The sequence below is a fragment of the Gekko japonicus genome, unplaced genomic scaffold (genome assembly GCF_001447785.1).
Source record: "Gekko japonicus isolate JY-2015 unplaced genomic scaffold, Gekko_japonicus_V1.1 scaffold1118, whole genome shotgun sequence".
Classification (NCBI taxonomy): Eukaryota; Metazoa; Chordata; class Lepidosauria; order Squamata; family Gekkonidae; genus Gekko; species Gekko japonicus.
The window spans coordinates 338,198-357,497 of NW_015176006.1; the positions used below are offsets into that span (position 1 = coordinate 338,198).

Sequence of the window (19,300 nt, forward strand, 5' to 3'; positions counted from 1 at the left end):
AGTTTGGTGTAGTGGTTAAGAGCGCAGACTCTAATCTGTGAGGACCAGGTTTGATTCCCCACGCCTCCACATGCAGCTGCTGGTGTGACTTTGGACCAGTCACAAGTTCTCTCAGAGCTGTTCTCTCACGAGCAGTTCTCAAAGGAGCTCTCTCAGACCCACCTGCCTCACAGGGTGTCTGTCGTGGGGAGGATAAGGGAAAGGAGATTGTAAGTCACTCTGAGACTCTTTTGGGTAGTGAAAGGCGGGGTATAAATCCAATATCTTCTTCTGCTGCGGTTTCTTCTTCCCCACCCTCAGAGTTTGAACCTTAGACGCAATTGATGCATTCAGTCTAATCCAAGGGATGCGCTGGCGTTTCCATGGTAAGGGTGTTGGTGTAAATACATTCCCATGTGAGAATATTTTAACTGTGGTTGAAATACCTACAAGTCTCTGTTCTTTCTCAGGGGACCCTCTCTGTGATGGGATACACGGGAGAGATGGACTCCCCAGAGGGGGCGGTTATTGTGAATCCTTCACTAACCCAGATTTCTGCTAGGCCAGAAGACCGCTTCCCTCTGTTCTCTACCATTAAAGTGCTACAGACCTCTGGAGATCAGAAAGGGGACAAAAGGAGAATCAAGGAAATGGTTAACGTTCAAAGGAAACGAGGAGATGGGAACAGAGCATGGCTGACAGGAGACCAGAAGGAAGCAGAGAATTACAACTCGTGAGAAAAGAAGAGAGAGCAAAAACACCTAAGAACAGGGCTTTTTTGGTAGAAAAATCCCAACAGGAACTCATTAGCATAATAGGCCACACCCAACAGCAGAAAGTCATTAGCATATTAGGCCACACCCCTGACAGTGCAGCTCATTGGCATATAAGGCCACACCCCCATGCCTTCCCTTGGCTTGCCCCAGCGCCCCGCGGCTGTTGGACAGGCCAGGGAAGGCACAGGGAGGCATTTGATTGCCTCCCCGATCCTTTCAGGTTCCCCCCTGGCCTGTCCACCTTGGAGTCGCTGGGCCCCCGGCCTGCCCACCTTGGAGTCGCCCGGGGGGGTCACTCTCCAGGCCTTCCCTCTGTAGCCAAGCATGCAGAGGTTTTGGCTGTAGTGGGCGTGGCCAACTCTGAAGCCAGCCGGAACTCCGTTCCCATGCGTTCCTGCCCAAAAATAGCCCTGCCTAAGAACACCAGAACAGAGACATCAACAAGGCACTTTTACACTGACCACAGTGTAAAATGAGCTCTCGAATCAGGCCCATAGCTACTGTGGGGGTCTCTCTGGACCTGACCCCCCCAAATTACCACCAACTTCCCATCCAGCCCAGGCCTCCCCCCAAACCCCTTATTTTATTTTTGTGCTGCGATGACTCTTTCTGCCTCTTTTGTCTTCCACTCTGAGTCGTTTATCCGAAGGGGCACGCTTGGTTCAACTCCTTAGTTACTCAGCCGAACACAGGCCTCCATCTCTCCCAGCCAAATCTGGTGAGCCAGCCCAGTTCAAGAAGCCCTCTGTTTTTGTGTGTGTTTTTTCAGCCGGGCGGGGGCTACAGATAATGGGGATGGACTGGGTGGTGCAGTCAAGCACATGGCCGGTTTCAATACCTGGATGTGGTACCGTGTTTGGCTAGGTCGTTCACAAGTGATGCAGGCCCGATTCAGACACACAGTCGGAAGGATTTACGGGAACGTGGGAGTGATAGATATTGAAACACTTCATGGGATCACTGAGGGCCCTGATTGGGAACCAAATCTCATTGAATTCGAAGGACCATCACTTGAACCACCAGGAGGATAATAAGTGATGTCAGAGTTTAGATTCGGGATGGTACCAGGCGGGCCATTTAGGGTTGTCAAATGTTACTCACCTCTCCGGCGGGGGACTCCTGCATGGCTCCCGGAGCGTACGCGCGCGAAGCACACGCGCGCCGCATGCACATCACAGGGAAGTGACGTCATGACGCCGGGCATGCTGGGGGCAGGGCCACAAACATACAAGGGAAAACCATAGAGTTTTCCCTTGTATGGCCGTGGCCCCACCCCCAGCGTGCCCGGCATCATAATGTCACTTCCCTGTGATGTGCACGCTGGGGCGGGGTTCCCCCCCGGGGCCCGATTCCCCGGCGTCTGGGAACAGGCCTCTGGGCGGGGGGATTTCCGCCCCCCGGGGGGATTTGGCAGCCCTAGGGCCATTCTGTGTTGTGGGAGAAGGAACTGCGGTGGCTCAAGTGGTTAAGACGCTGAACTGCAGGCTGTGGAAGGTCGGTAGTTCAGCAGTTCGAGACCCGAGTGTGCCGCATGACGGAGTGAGCTCCCGTCTCTAGTTCCAGCTCCTGCCAACCTAGCAGTTCGAAAGCAAGAAATTGCAAGTAGATAAATAGGTACCACTTCGGTGGGAAGGTAACAGCGTTCGCCTTGGTGTTTAGTCATGCCGGCCACATGACAACGGAAATGTCTTCGGACAGCGCTGGCTCTTCGGCTTTGAAACGGAGATGAGCACCGCAACCCTAGAGTCGGATTCGACTGGCTTTCGAGCAAGGGAACCTTTACCTTTACCTATCTTGGGGAGAAGCTCATCAGGGGCAACTTTGTCTAGCGTGGCACCATGTTTGTCAGGTACCCTCCTATCCCATAGGTCAATGGTATATTGGGTTGAATCACATGAATAGTTTGGCTCGATCACTTAACCTTCAACCCTAGTCCCAGCCAAGTTTACACCCATCGACTATTTTCTTACCCTGGTTCTATTTGATATCTTTGTCTCTCCCTCCTTTGCCCTGTGTCTGTTCCCTCTGTTCTCTACCATTAAAGTGCTACGGACCTCTGGAAATCAGAAAGGGGAAAAAAAGAGAATCAAGGAAATGGTTAACGTTCAAAAGAAACGAGGAGATGGGAACAGAGCATGACTTAGAACTAAAGAAAAGTGCGTGCAGCAAGCAGGTATACGTTATTCAAGGAGGCCCCCGATGGCCCAGGGCCAATCAGGGATCAGGTAGAAGCCCACCAAAGTAACGGGCCACTTTTCCCAGGAGAAAGACTACACCAGGCACTGACGGTCACACAGAGATAATAGAAACACAGGAGACACAGTAGAAAAGAAACTTAACATTCCAGAGTCACCCCACTCCCATGGCAGCCAGGGCTTGAGAAAGGCCTAGCTGACATTGACTCTCATTGCTGTCAACACATATATTGTAAGCACTGCAGGGCAGGGGCGTGTCTTTGCATGCTACTCTGCTTCTGCTATGGTATCCAATGTGTAGGGCTGCCATTTGTCATAGGCTTGCCGGGTCCTCGCTGGCCACCAGCAGGGGATGGGGGAGTAGGGTTGCCAGCTCCAGGTTGGGAAACTCCTGGAGATATGAAGGCGGAGCCTGGGGAGGACCTCAGTGGGGTAAAATGCCACGGAGTGCACCCTTCAAAGCAGCCATTTTCTCCCGGGGGAACTGATCTCTGTAGTCTGGAGAGGAGCTGCAATTTTGGATGATCCTCAGGCCCCACCTGGAGGCTGGCATCCCTACATGATTTGCATCCTATAAGCAGGCAAACCCCCAGCGGTATTCCCATCTTCAGCTGGCACTCAATGGATCTCTAGGAATTTTCCCAACCTCTATGGTTTTTACCATAGAGATTGGTGAAAATCCTAGAGCATGGCATGGGGAAGTGACTTCCAGGTTCCTAGCCAAAAGAGACAACACCATTTTGCTATTGTTGGAGCTGGGCAGGCAACGGTACACATCTGTGTTCATAGCCTTCATCCTGTTTCTCTGTAGTCTTCAGGATTCCCTGTACCACAACATCTGCCTGGTAAATGGCTGCCAAGGCATTTGGTCATGAATTTCTTCTTCAGCATTCCAGGCATGTCCTTCTATCTGAGGCAGGGGGCGAACATGCTGGAATGTAAATTGCAGCCGTTTCTGATGTTTCGACAAGATTTAGATCTGATCTGCATTTAAACAGAGAAGTCAAAAATGGCATTAAATTCATATAAGTGCGAGATCATGCATTCCGGAGGCAGAAATATTAAATATCCCAGCATAATGGAACAGAAGGCCTGCCCGGTAATGGATTGTGAAAAAGAGTTTCAGGGTTTTTAATAGATCATTCCTTCAGATCATCGCCGCAGCAAAGTGGTAGTTAATAAATTATCCAACGTGCATTTGGACCAATATTTTAACCAGCTGTGACAAACGGGTTGTGTCATCTCCCCTCGATATGGGTGAAGGCTCCTGAAAAGGTGTGATTTATTTCCTTTTCCCCCTTATGATGGCCAGGGCAAGAGGCTAGGAAGGAGTTGTGCAGGAGTAAGAGTCGTGCAACAGTGGAATCGGCTGGCTCGGGAGGTGGTGAGCTCCCCCTCACTGGCAGTCTTCAAGCAGCGGCTGGACAAAGACTGGTCAGTGATGCTCTAAGCCGGAGGTGTCGAACTCATTTGTTCGGAGGGCTGGATCTGACATAAATGTCACTTTGTTGGGCCGGACCATGTGTGCCATAAAATGTAATGCCAGGTACCGGAGACATAAACTGTATAAATGACATAGGAAAACCCAATTAATGATATTTTTTACTCAAAACACTAACAAAAGTAATTGATTCCTAGCAGTGAAAGCAATTAATTTACTAGGGAGCCCACAAAAGCCATAATAAATGTATTTAATCGTATGCAAGACTAGTTTCCCCCCCAAAAGATACCATAAAAGGGTTCAAAAGCAAGAAATTGCAAGTAGATAAATAGGTACCACTTTGGTGGGAAGGTAACAGCGTTCCGTGCGCCTTGGTGTTTAGTCATGCCGGCCACATGACCACGAAAACGTCTTCAGGCAGCGCTGGCTCTTCGGCTTTGAAATGGAGATGAGCACTGCAACCCTAGAGTCTGATTCGACTGGCTTTCGAGCAAGGGAACCTTTACCTTTTTACCTTACATTTCCATACATACCAGTTGCTTGTGGGCCGGGTGAGGACCCTGGACGGGCCGGTTCTGGCCCCCGGGCCTCATGTTTAACACCCCTGCTCTAGGCTGATCCTGCCTTGAGCAGTGGGCTGGACTAGTTGGCCTGCATGGCCCCTTCCAACTCTGTGATTCTAGGATTCTATGAGTTGAGATCAAGGAGCAGGAAGGAAGACCACAACCAATGTTCCCTCTAAGTTGTGGAGTCTTGTGAGCAAAAATCCTACTTTGTAAGCCCCTGGCATTGTTGTGAGCAAGTTGTGAGCAAACAATTTGGCTGCTGCAGACATTTGTTTGCTCTGGAGCTATCCTTCCTGAGCTAAGACAGAAATGTGTGAGCCAGAGGCTAAAAAACTGTGAGCTAGCTCACACTAACTCAGCTTAGAGGGAACACTGACCACAACCCCTTCATCAACGATGCAGCGATTCACCTTACGGTGGCATGGGTCTGTAGGCACTTTTCACTAGTGGGCAGAACTAGTGGGCAGCGATGGGAGAAGGCTCCTGCGTTTGACTCTCGAATGCTCGGACCACCCCCGAATGCTCAGAAAGAAAGTCCGCTGTTTATCGAACACTTGAAATTGTTCAGAATTATATCGCGGGGGTGGGCAGAGAATCCATGGCTTGGTGGTGGTGGAAGATGCCGTCGAGTCACAGATGATTTACAGTCACCCCTTGAGGGGTTTTCAAATCAAGGGATGAACAGAGGTGGGGTTTGCCATTGCCTGCCTCTGCATAGCAATGCTGGACTTCCTTGGGGGGGGTTTGTCTCCCAATGAACTAATCATGGCCAGTGTTCCCTCTAAGCTGAGTTAGTGTGAGCTAGCCCACAGTTTTTTAGCCTCCAACTCACAGATTTTTGTCTTAGCTCAGGAAGGATGGCTCCAGAGCAAACTGATTTATGCAGCAGCCAAATCGCTCGCTCACAACTTTAATGCCAGTAGCTCACAAAGTAGAATTGTTGCTCACAAGACCCCACAGCTTAGAGGGAGCATTGATCATGGCCAACCCTACTTCGTTTCTAAGAACTGATGAGATTGAGCGAGCTGGGGCCAGCCAGGGGAGGGCCTCACGCTACTTACATACAGATACCCCTGTTCCCTTCCCTTGCCCGACATCCACCCAACCCAGCAGAGAGAGAAATAGTATAAATTTATAAAGAGGAGCGTTCCTTCATTGTTCCAACCCTGCTGGGACAGTAAGAGGAAGCTGCAGCGCCCGTCTCCCTAGTATTCCAGCCGTGTCCGTTTTCTCCACCTAATTCTGAGCACATTGGCGCTAACTGTGTGTTCTAGATAAGTTTGCAAGTATCCAGCTGGGAACAGTAGTGCAATCCAGTCAGTTCTGAGCGTATGCCAACATGATGAATAAATTCTGCTGAATGCACAGGCACAAAAGCAAAGCATGGTCTAGAAACGTCGCTCTTTTGAGTAACGCATGACCCTGAGGCATATGCGAGGCAGGAAAATCGTGAACAGGAGCCAACGGTGGCTATCTGGAGAGGCCCCGTGCCAAACGCCACCAACTGTGCGGCAGCAAAAACTGCTCTCAATGCTGCTCGTGCTGCATTGCAAACCAGTCTTTGTTTTGATTATATGGGGCGCTCAGCTTTAGAGAACATGATGTCGCAAGCCGGGAATGTGAACATCGGATCATCACTTGCTGAAAGTATGAGACCCATTGTGAAGGTATTGGGATCAAGATGGGACAGAGGGGCAGAACCCAAAGGACAGGGAAGCTGAGATGCAGGACGGCGATTGGCTGTCTGGGGGAGGGAGGAGCCCTGCTGCGACAGGGCTCACCAGATTTCAGTTGATCCTTGCAGGTTGTGAAAAGCAATCACAGTTTCAGTCTCAGCTGTACAGGCAGAGACAGCCAGAGTTGTGCCGTCGTTAGAGAGGTAGACCGGGATCTAGGAGATCTGTGTTTGAATACCGACTCTGCCCTGAGCTCAGTGGGTAGCCTTGAGTGAGTCATTCTCTCTTTGCCTAACCTCCCACATGTAATAGCTGTAAGGACAAAATGGAAGAGGGGAGTATAGCCCCCTAAGAGGAAGAGAGGGATAAAAATGGAACAGACTGCAAAGAGCAAATCAGAGAACACCTTCATCTCTTAGCATTATCCTCTCTGGTTCCACTTGCTGTCCATAATGCAGCATACTCCCTTCCTGGTCAGGTATGTAAGCCCCCCTTTCCCTTCAAATCCTTCAGAACTGTTCCAGTTCATCTCTCTCCCCCTTTGTATCTCTCTCTCGTTTCCCCCCCAGTGTCTATTTCAGTTTAAGAGTTTCTTGAGGATTCGAGTACATAACTCTGCAGGATCACCCTGGAAAACGATAGCACTGTACAGATCGTTGTTAATCGTAATGAATAAGCAGGATAAATTCATCCCAACTGGGGCTGAGATTGCACGATGCACACTTGTAAGTCATACAGGTCTCTTCCGTTGGCTGGCTCGAGGAACAGAATCCCGTGCTTCAGATGCCAACCCGGCTCTTTCTCCTGCATTCCCAAGACAGAAGGAAGAAGCGGCAGCAGAAGCCGGAGGCCCGTGTCTCTGCTCTTCCGTCCTCCCTGGCTGAACGGTGCCTTATAAGAGGGCCTTTTGTGTGGAAAAAGCCCAGCAGGAACTCATTAGCATAATAGGCCATACTCAACAGCAAAACTCATTAGCATATTAGGCCACACCCTGACAGCACTGCTCATTCGCATATTAGGCCACGCCCCCATGTTACTAGAAGTGTGGTCATCCAGCCACACCCACCTTTTGCTTCTTATTCTCTTTACCTTGTTTGTTGTCAAAACCCAGGGCTTTTTGCATGTTAGGCCACACACCCCTAATTGTAGCCAATCCTAATGAGTTTCTGCTGTTGGGTGTGGCCTATCATGCTAATGAGTTCCTGCTGGGCGTGGCCAACTTGGGAGCCAGCCAGAACTCTGTTCCTGTGCGTTCCTGCCCAAAAATAGCCCTGCCTTCTAATTTGGCAGAGAGGGTTATTCACGTCTCTGTCTGCCTCTCCTCTCTTCCCAGGTCTCCGACAGGTGCGACTACGTGTTCGTCAATGGGAAAGAAATGAAAGGGAAAGTGAATGTCGCCCTTCATTTCACATACCAGCACCTGAGCGCCCCACTAGAGATTACCGTATGGGTGCCCCGTCTCCCTCTCCAGATAGAAGTTTCGGACACAGAGCTAAACCAGATCAAGGGGTGGCGGATCCCCATTGTCTCCAATAAGAGGTGGGTTTTGCCTGAGAGCTGTGGTGGCTCAAGTGGTTAAGGCGCTGAACTGCAGGCTGTGGAAGGTCAGTAGTTCAGCAGTTCGAGACCCGAGTGTGCCGCATGATGGAGTGAGCTCCCGTCTCTAGTCCCAGCTCCTGCCAACCTAGCAGTTCGAAAGCAAGAAATTGCAAGTAGATCAATAGGTACCACTTCGGTGGGAAGGTAAAAGTGTTCCGTGCGCCTTGGTGTTTAGTCATGCCGGCCACATGACCACGGAAACGTCTTCGGACAGCGCTGGCTCTTCGGCTTTGAAGCACCGCAACCCTAGAGTTGGATTCGACTGACTTTCGAGCAAGGGAACCTTTACCTTTTTTGCCTGAGAACTTTTTACCAGGACCGGGTGCTTGGCAAGGACACCGCAAAGAGGGTTGCCAGCTGTGGGTGGGGAAATCAAGATTGTAAGAAGAAGAGAAGAAGAGATTGGATTTATACCCCGCCCTTCACTACCTGAAGGTGTCTCAGAGCGGCCTACAAACTCCTTTCCCTTCCCCTCCCCACAACAGACACCCTGTGAGGTAGGTGGGGCTGAGAGAGCTCTTGGCAGAAACTGCTCTTTTTTTCAAGAACAGCTCTTGTCAGAGCTACGGCTTGCCCAAGGTCCTCCAGCAGCTGCAAGTGGAAGAGTGGGGAATCAAACCGGGTTCTCCCAGATTAGAGTCCGCGCATTTAACTACTACACCACACTGGCTCTCTGAGACTCCTTCGAGTAGTGAAGCAGGGTATAAATCCAATCTCTTCTTCTTCTCTTCTTGTATTCAGCTTTGGGGTCTGAGTTGAATGTATGTTATGTTAATGTTAGGAGATGGAAATGTACGTTTAGAGATCATCAGGAAGTTTTCAGAGAACTCTTGGGAACTTGTCATTCTCTTGCTGTTGCTTTCCCTGATCCTTCTGTGTCCTTCCCTTGACAGGCCAGCTAGAGACAGCGATGACGAAGAGGAGGACGAGCGGAAGGGGCGGGGCTGCACCCTCCAGTACCAACACGCCATGGTGCGCGTCCTCACCCAGTTTGTAGCCGAACCCTCCGATCCGGGAGGCCAGACGGCGTACTTGCTTGGTTCCGACTGGCAGGTGGACATCACCGAGCTGGTGAAAGATTTCATGCAAGTGGAAGAGCCAAGAATCGCAAAACTTCAGGAGGGACAGATGTTGGTCGGACAGGAGCTTGGGATGACAACCATCCAGGTAGGAGGAAAACACGGAATGCTCAATAAAACTATAAGAACCGCACTGCGGCATCAGATCACCCGGCCCCACGTTCTGTTTGCAACAGTGACAAAGCACATACCCCTAGAAATCTTACAAGTCGGGTGTAAAGGCAGCAGCCCCTCCCCTGTTCCATGTCCTCAGTGTTTGGGATTCAAGGATATACTGCTTCTGGACGTGGAGGTTCCATGTAGCAATCAAGGCTTATGACCACTGGTAATTCCTACCTTCCATAACTTTATGAAGTCCTTTTCTGTAGCCACCTAAGCTCAAGCAGGGAAAAGGCTAGAGCCTGCTTTGCACACAATTTCAATCCTTCGAATTTCAAGTCCAAAGCTCTTGGGGAGAATGCTTGTCTCCTTGTGGTCTCAGAGGGCCACTATAAGTCAGGATCAGTCATACCAAATTCTGTGGACCAATGGTATGACTTTAGCTAAGGTGGTTTCAAGCTCGAGGCCGCCACCAAATCTTGTCGAAACAAATTCTTTTAGGACCTGGTCACATGGAGGATTTGCTGCGCTAAAGGCATGAATGTCAGGTGGATTTTCGGGGCGCGATCACACCGCAACATCTGGGAAGTGTAGCGCACCCATGGCCAACCCATGGCATCCCACCGAAGATGCGCAGTAAAAAAGTACCACGGAAAGTGGACTAGTATCTGGAAAACGCGGGGCGGGCGTCTGATCGTGGGAATGCTAGTATCCCGTGGCATCCGTCGCCCGTCCTGTCGCAAACCGGGTGTTTTTTCGTAAGTGCATGCGCACAAACACGTAACTGAAAGCAGTGCTGCTCCGCGGAACTGCGCATGGGCACAAACGCAAAGCGTTTGCCGCACTGCTTCTTTGCCACACTCCAGCATCGCCGTGTGTTCGCTAGCTAACAGCCTAAGCGCAGAGACTCGGGGAACTGTGTGATCGGGCTACTGCGCTTTATTTTGCTCCGGGGCAAACAGCCACGCCTCCCCCCCCCCGCATTATCTGGCCCGTGTGACCGGGGCCTTAGTCAGTTTTTGAACTGCGGAAAGAAGAATTTGGCATGGAACACTTAGGCATGTTTTCATAGATGGTAGATGACAAGCCATCAGCTTGCTCAGAGGCTTAGTGTGGGCAGAAGGCCAGAGAGAATGGCAATGTTAAACCTTCTTCTTGAGTCTGTCCCTGCATCCTAAAATACATGCAGCCAACAAAGACTGGCAAAGACAGAAAATAGGATCGGAGGTGATGTGGTACTGAATAGCAGCAGCCAGGGGTTTTGAGAAGAAGTGGTCTGTCTTAGCAGTGAGTCATCAAGTTTCAGCAAAGTCCTTGAGTATTTTTTACTTTGCCTTGCTTCCAGTTCCCAGGGTAGAACAAAGACCTGGGATCCTGGCAGGAGCAGAGAAATGCCTAGAATGAGGAGAGCAGGAAAAAGAGATGTTGACAAACTGCAGAACTGTCTGGTTCAGAACACAAATCTGCCTGGTTGAGTTCGTAATACTCAAATGTATTCCGACTTGAGCATCGTTTCCCTGAGAAGATCCGCTCTAACTCGGCATTAAAGCCTGAGGTTCTGCACACGCATTCACAAAGCAGGTTCAATAACAGGGGCCTTTTTAGAGACACCAAGTCTCCTGCCACAGTGGGAGACCTCCCACCATCCCACTGCTAAGGTGCCAGAGGGAGGAAATGGAGGGGGGGAATGGAGTGCACACTGGCATCACACCAGCACATTGACATCACTTCTGGTAAAAACCAGACATGACTTTGTGGACGGTTTGTGGATTAGATGGTCTAGAATTTACAAGAACTCTATGGTCACCATAGAGTTTGTGTGAATTCTAGAGCAGCCATGATGTCACTTCCAGTTTTTGCCGGAAATGACATCAGTGTCCTGGTGTAATGCCAGTTGTGGATGCTTCGTGGATTAGATGCTTCAGATTTTACAATAAACTCTGTGGTAACCATAGAATTCTTGTAGATTCTAGAGCTCCCATGACATAACTTCTGGTAAAAACTTACAAGAACTTCTTCTAAAATCTTACAAGAACTCTGTGGTTATAGCGTTTTTGTAAATTTTAGAACATCACGGTATCACTTCCAGTTTTACTGGAAGTGGTGTTCATTCCAGAATGACAGCAGCACACCAGGCCCCACCAGGCCCGACCCCCACTTTCTCCCGGGGGTTGCTGGCAGTGGCCTTTCTGTTGAACACTAAGCAAATTGCGAGGGGAAGGGGAATGAATGTGTTTTTAGTTTAAATCTATTGAGCCGATTCTGGATTGAGTGAGGAAGAGTCTGCAGGATGCACAATGTCTAAAGTTTCAAGATGGATGCACAGAAAACTTTCCTTAAAAACCCATTTGTACACGATTGGGTAGCTGGCGTCGGGGCCTCCCACCCATGCATTGCCCAGGGGCCCCCGAGACATTGATCACTCGAACGTGCCTGATCCATTGAACAAACTGTCAGTGCAAGGAAAGTACTCTTTGGGAAGCAGAAATGCTCGGCGGCCCTCCATAAGGATCTTTATTTATAGGTTTCAAAAGGCTCTACATCTTGTCTTGCCTTTTGCAAGTGTCCATAAATATAAAGAATATCTCCAGGAAGGGAGTTCAGAGAGAGAGAGAAACGGCTAAGCAGCCCGCCTTAAAGAATACAAATGGCCTGCCACGGAAGGAATCGTCAAAGTCAGCTGCTTTGGAAATGCGGAGGTCTCGGTCAATGCAGCCTGCTCCCCGTCTGTTTTAATTCAGTGTTTATGGGTCTGGTCCAAGGAGTGTTCTTAACGCAGTCACATTGGGGGGAGGGGGAGTCAAGTCCCTGCCCTGCGATGGTTACACTGAAACAGTACAGGAGAGGAAAGGTGGCACACAGGAAGGATGCGGTCGGATGTCGCTGTGGGACCCGTGGCTTATTTGGCGAAGGGAGGACAACCGTTCAGGGCTGTAACCAACGGCTTTATTTATTTATTTTTATTTATTTATTTTTGAGATTTCTATGCCGCCCTACCCAATGGCTCAGGGCGGCGAACAACAAGTTTAAAAATTAAGTGCCATAAAACACTGTTACACATATAGTAAAATCTGGCGCTACAAAAGCCTACATAGAAATACACAAGACACAGCAACCCACATTTAACAGCTAGTATTCTTAAAAGCGAGAGAGCACCAGGAGCAGTATTTCACAGCACAGTCGGGCAACGTCTGCTCCCCAAGATGCGATAGATGGATAATATCGTCGCGGTGGTTTCTCCAGGGGAACTGACCTTGGTTATCCGGAGATCAGTTATCACAGCAGGAGATATTCAGGTTCCACCTGGAGGTTGGCAACCCTAGAAATATGGGGTTTGAAGGCTGGCTGGTGCCACTTCGGCGCTCTGGGAAGGCGATCCAGGCAGAAAGGGAAGCGAGGGGATATGGGTGGGGTCTGAGACAGTCCGGAGATCAGTTATCACAGCAGGAGATCTTCAGGGGCCACCTGAGTTTGGCAACCCTAGAAATACAGGGTTTGAAGGCCGGCTGGTGACACTTTGGCGCTCTGGGAAGGCGGTCCAGGCAGAAAGGGAAGCGAGGGGACATGGGTGGGGTCTGAGACGGCAGGAGCATTGCCGGTCAGAGTTAAATGCAAAAAGTCGGTAGTTGGGAGTCTAGTGGGAAACAGTTAAAAGTGAAGATTGCTTTTGTTTGTTTTTTTATTTACGTCATTCATAATTTCTCTCCTCTCTTCCCTGTTAATCCTCACAACAACCCTGTGAGGTAGGTTGGGCCGAGAGTATGCGACTCGCCCAAGGGCCTCCAGCAAGTTCCCATGGCAAAGTTGGGTTTGAACCTGGGTGTCCCAGATACTAATCTGACCCAGCGGTCCGCAGTGTGGAGCCCAGAGACGCTGAGGCCACCCACCAACACCTTTCCCGGGCCCTGCCAAGTGTTTTCAGAAAGTGGCTGAGGCCGGGTGGGCTCCTACCCGGTAGGGCTTCCAGTCGGCCATTTGACATCGGATGGGCTGTGCAGGTTAAAATCGCACTTCAGCAACAGGTGCCCCTGCAGTGTTGGCTTTATCCTCTAATTCCTCTTTCCTAGTGTATTTTCACAATTTGCTGCTCTCGTCTCCTGCACTTTTGCTTCCCCTGTGTGTGTGGTTGGTTCCACCTCCCGGCTGGCCGTTTTGTGGTCGCGGCCGTCACCCCCGTGCCAAAATTCAGTTGCTGCCCACAGGCTCTAAAGGGTTGGGGACCCCTGCCCTGGCCTCTGTGCCACACTGGCAACATGATCTGTAGAAAGTAGCCGGTGAGCACATTACTCTTCCGGCCATGGAAAACTTACCCGCTGATCTCCGTCGTTCAAAGTCCCGTTAAAAGTCACAAGGCCAGGCCAAGAAGACTTTTTCTGGTCAGCTGGTAACACTAACTTGCATCCAGCAGTTAGCTTATTTTGAAGTATGGAAATAATTTATTAGGAGATGTTTGACCTTCCTTGTGTTTTGCTGTGACGCGCAGGGGTCATTTCCTGCGGGAGCGCACAGGAGCAGAGCTCCAGCAGTAAGGAGCCCAGGGGGATAGCTAGCAATCCAAAACAGTCCAGTGGAGCCTGAGCAGTGGGTGTTGCCTTCTGACACATTTCTGGTGATGTCAGGGGGTGTGGCATATGCAAATAAGTTATGCTAATGAGTTATGGTAATGAGCTCCTGCACCTCTTTTTCTATTAGTAACACATCTGGTGTCTCACCTTGGCTTTCTTCTACAGATTTTGTCCCCTCTCTCCGACGCCATCTTGGCCGAGAAGACTGTGACCGTTCTGGATGAGAAGGTGACGATTACTGACCTGGGAGTCCAGCTGGTGACGGGCCTTTCCCTCTCCTTGCAGCTGAGCCCAGGAAGCAACAGGGCCATCTTTGCCACCGCGGTCGCCCAGGAAATCCTCCAGACACCACAACAGGTATGAGGAGCGGCGAGGTCACCTGGGCGAGTGGTAGATGTGAGGGAGCGGCAACTTTCCATCCCACACACCACTAGCCTCCAGCATCCTATTGCTAACCAGCCACCTGCCTGTCACCCCTACCTGCCTGCCGAGTAGGGCTCCCAGACCTCCCACTTCCAGGGAAAATGCAAAAGTGAGTTGCTCTAGGAATTGCCAGAAACTCTGTGGTTTTACAATATGGTTTTACCACTGAGTGTCTGGCAGTTCCTAGAGCTACCTGATGTCACTTCCAGGTTTCCCCTGGAAGGGATGTAGTGGCAGACAGAACATCGCAACCCCACCAGCCAGTCTGGTGTAGTGGTTAAGTGTGCGGACTCTAATCTTGGAGAACCGGGTTTGAGTCCCCACTCCTCCACTTGCACCTGCTGATGTGACCTTGGGTCAGTCACAAGCTCGGGCACAGCTGTCCTTGAAAAAGAGCAGTTTGTGTCAAAGTTCTCTCAGCCCCACCCACCTCACAGGGTGTCTGTTGTGGGGAGGGGAAGGGAAAGGAGTTTGTAAGCCACTCTGAGACTCCAAGTGAAGGGCGGGGTATAAATCCAATCTCTTCTTCTTCTTCTTCTTCTCTATGTCCCCACCTCCAAAACTCTGTCGGTTGCCTTACCGGGCATTGCTTGGCATCTTTACTGTCAAGGCACTAGCAAGACACTGACGACGACCGTCCTGATTTCCTTGTTCCCTCAGGCACAGCAAACCACCCACGCACCAGGGCCCAAATGCTCGTGAGCTTTCTTCCTCTCATGAGAGTCCGGTATTCCTTTTGGGGCACCAGTTGCAGAGAAACCAAAATGGTGTCTGAACTCTCATGAGAGGAAGTTACCTTGCGAGAGTTCAGGAAGCCTTATAGGCCATGTGTGGCTTGTGCTGCTTTTGGGAAGAGGGCTGGGGGAGAGAAGGAGGACTCTCGCTTTAGGCTCCCAGGCCGGGGCAAGTCAGGAGCCGTCGAGCTGACAGGAGAGCAGTACAGATACAACTGGCTTGGGATATCCACGGCCACTGCTCTAGCTGTGCCAGACGGCCTCTTGTGAAGCCTGATTTTACCGGCTGGGTGCATTTGAAATCGTTGCTCATGTAAACTGGTGATCTTCGGAATTCAGCTCTGCGTAGAATTCAGTTCTGCGCAGGCAACAGACTTCCACTGTACTAAATGATTCAGAAAGCTTCTTAGATAAATTACTAGGGACCAGGGTCTATACTACTGTGTTTTGCTTACTGAATCTAGGGTCCTACTATGTGATCTTTTTATCATACAGGGGTGTCGAACTCTTTTGTTATGGGGACAGGATCTGACATAAATGAGACCTTGTTCGGCCAGGCCATGTGTGTCATAAAGGGTAATGCCAGGTAGTGGAGATCTAAACTTTATAAGGGACACAGACAAACACAATTAAAGATTTTTTTAAAACTTTAAATAACACATTTTCAGTGAGTTCGACACCCCTGAGTGTGTCATGTTAAGACAGATGCTTTGTTTTAGTTATGGGTTTTTTTGGTTTCTGGTTGATTCTACAGCCCTGGTGTAGTGGTTAAGTGTGTGGACTCTAATCTGGGAGAACCGGGTTTGATTCCCCACTCCTCCACTTGCAGCTGCTGGGTGACCTTGGGCAAGCCATAGTTCTGTCAGAGCTGTTTCCTGAAGGACAGTTCTGGAAAGAGTTCTCTCAGCCCCACCTACCTCACAGGGTGTCTGTTGTGAGGAGGGGAAGGGAAAGGAGTTTGTAAGCCGCTCTGAGACTCTGAGTGAAGGGTGGAATATAAATCCAATCTCCTCTTCTTCCTCCTCTTCTTCTTCTTCTTCTTCTTCTTCCTCTTCCTCTTCTTCTTCCTCTTCCTCTTCTTCTTCTTCTTCTTCTTCTTCTTCTTCTTCTTCTTCTTCTAGAAGGCTGAAAGAGTTGGGTATGTTTAGCCTGGGAAAGAGAAGGCTTAGAGGGGACATGATTGCAGTCTTCAAGTATTTGAAGGGCTGTCATGTAGAAGATGGAGAGTATCTATTCTCTCTTGCTTCGGATTGCAAGACTAGGTCTAATGGGTGGAAATTACAAGGGAGTCGTTGCCGGCTAAATATCAGTAGAAACTTCCTAACTGTAAGAGTGGTTGAGCAGTGGAACAGTCCGCCTCGGGAGGTGGTGGATGCTCCTTCACTGGACGTTTTCAAGCGGAGGCTGGACAACCATCTTTCGGGTATGTTGTAGGGCGATCTTTCGGCTATGCGCCTGCAGTGTGCAAGGGGTTGGACTAGATGACCTGCAAGGTCCCTTCCAACTCGAGCATTTTATGATTCTATTCTTCTATTGCATTGTTCATCGAATGTCCCATCCTGCCGATCGTATTGACTCGTTCTGCGTAATCCACCTTGAGTCCATGTGAGAAAGGCGGACAATAAATGACATAAATAAATTTTAAAAGTAAATAAAATAACTCCCCAGAAGCTAAATCTCTGCGATGGGGGGGGCTCTTATCTTGCAGGGAGGGGGTGGCTCAACAGTAGAGCTTTGTAGTGTTGCCAACTCCAGCTTGGGAAGTTCCTGGAGATTCGGGGGTAGAGCTTGAGAAGGGCAGGGTCTGGGGAGGAACCTCAGCAGCATATAATGCCATCGAGCCCACTCGCCAAAGCACTCGTTTTCTCCAGGGGACCTGACCTCTGTTGTCTAGAGGTCAGTCGTAATTCTAGATGTCCAGGCGGACCCACCAGCTGCAATACCACTCGAGGGAAAGAATCTCAGTGGGCGTTGAGACGATGATGAGAGGAACCCCAGGGATCCACTGCCCTTTGGCCAAGCTTGTGGGATCTTGCTCGCGGGATCGCCCCAGTGCTTCTATTAATATCCTAAAAGAGCATTCTAAATGTACAGACTCTCACCCCTTAGGGCCAGCAAGCATCTAAGCAGACAGAAGTAAGTTCCAGTAACAGGACTTTGAAATGGCTACTGGTTCCAGGAAACAATAACTTCCCATCTCTCCTTTCACATATGCCATAAATAATACACCATCACACAATTCACCGGCCATAAATATACAATAGTGTTTCCCCCTCCCCCTTTGGAAAGAAGAAGACAGTCTCGTTCACTTGTTTACCTGGGCAAACACTTGTTCGACTCTTTCTGTACCACCGAGAAATTAAAAAGTAGAAGAGTTATGGTTTTCCTTCCCCTGTCATAAAGTATAAGTATCTCAGGCCAAGGGCTTTCTTTCATCTTGGTGTAAATCTCATTTGGAGGGGGGGAGCCTTGGTGGGGGTTAGTAGAGTTACTGATACTGTCAAGGCTAGCCCCACAGTGTGGGCGGGCAGTGTACCCTCCAAGTGCCCTCTCTTTCTAGAATCTGTACTCAGTAAATTGGTGGGGATAGCCAGAGTAAATAAGCATGGTGTGTTTACAGGGCTTGTGTTTACAGCATTCAAAATATGAGAAAGTTTTAATAAATGAAAATTAAATAGAATTCATGGTCTGCTCAAATGTCGCACTGAGCAACGATACAAAGAAAAGGTGAAAACAACGCAATCCAATCACCCTACACTTTGAGATTATGGGTTATTATTCCTTGAAATTACAGTATTTAAAAATCCATCATTATCTTAGCTCTTAGAGATGGCCAGGATGTAAATTGAATGAATGATTGAATGAATGAATCAATGAATCAATCAATCAATCAATCAATCAATCAATCAATGGTCCTTCATCCCATGGGCAAGACAAAGTACCAGGTAAAGACTTTAGTCTTGTATACTTTGTGCTGATCCATGAAAAAACAGCAAGTTGGTGTCCTAGGAATTTATGATCTCCCATTGGGCTCTCCCCCCCCACCTGTGGTTGTTCTAATCTTCCTGCCTTAAGAGCAGTTAGATTTGAGTCCTAAGGTGCTACTGGACTCAAATCTAACTGTTCTACTGTTAGCCAACATGGCTTTCCTCTGAAACTGCCTTAAGAGGAAAATTCACTCTCTAGCCATCTGCCTGTCCCAGTCACTGTCCCTTGGGTGTGACGTTCTAGCAAGGTGTGAAAGGGTAAGCCTATTTTCCTACTTCGGCCAGAGTCATTAGCAACCGTAAACACCAAAGCATCCTGTGCTTGGGGCTTGATGGCTCATCCACCGGCCCCCTCCTTTCTTTTGCAGTTGGGCTCCGACTCATGAACAAAGTATACTATAGCCCCAATGGTTAAACTGTGGGGGTGCATTCTAGGGTGGAGAGCATTTCCCCACACCTATTATCAAAGCAAAATATCCTGGAGGTCAAACTCCTGCTAACTAGAACTTGTACCCTTATTCAAACCAGAGTCTCTTTTCTACCAGTTTGGGTAAGAAATACTATTGGCTGCATCCTCTAAAAGGCAATAAAAATGAGGTTCCCTCCTCCTTCAAAGAGTCCAGCAATCAAGCAACACACAGCTAGAAATTGGGCCGACGAGCTAATCCTTTGCTGACCTGGGGAGCTAAATGCACAGCCTTGAAATCAGCTCAAAAGCTGGGCTTGATGGACATTGAGCTCCAGCAAGGCTGCACGGTTCAGATTCCTGAGAAACGGAGTCATACTTGAAGTGTAATTTTGGGGTGGGGGGACTAAAACCAGGTGATCAGTGGAAATATAGAAGTCCTTTGGGGGAGGCTGCTAAATGACCCCTTTTCTCTCTTATGGTCTGTACGTAGTTTGACCAAGAGCAAAACGTTTGGCCCATCCCTTAACATGTGGTGTTTCAAGGGGAGAAGAATTTCTAGGGATGGCATGGGGTGATGATCATACGCAGGGGTCATTTCCTGCAGGAGCACACAGGAGCAGAGCTCCGGCAGTAAAGAGCCCAGGGGGCGGGCACATGCAACAAGCCCCACCCCCTGCTCCCAGCAGCCCTCAGTCAGAGCAAGAAGCAGCCAGGTAAGTTGCAGAGCCCCCCCCCCCCCCGACAAAAACAGTCCCGGGGCAGGTTTAAAAAC

General features: G+C 49.6%; 1 protein-coding gene across 1 annotated transcript in view; it reads left to right on the plus strand.

Moving 5' to 3' along the window:
* Positions 1–19,300, plus strand: part of LOC107123267 (transmembrane protein 132D-like) — a 218,406-nt gene that overhangs the window by 193,589 nt on the left and 5,517 nt on the right. The window contains exons 3-5 of the mRNA XM_015426489.1: positions 7,967–8,172; positions 9,126–9,399; positions 14,141–14,332. Of these exons, the coding sequence (XP_015281975.1) occupies positions 7,967–8,172; positions 9,126–9,399; positions 14,141–14,332 (672 nt within the window). The remainder of the gene's footprint in view (positions 1–7,966; positions 8,173–9,125; positions 9,400–14,140; positions 14,333–19,300) is intronic.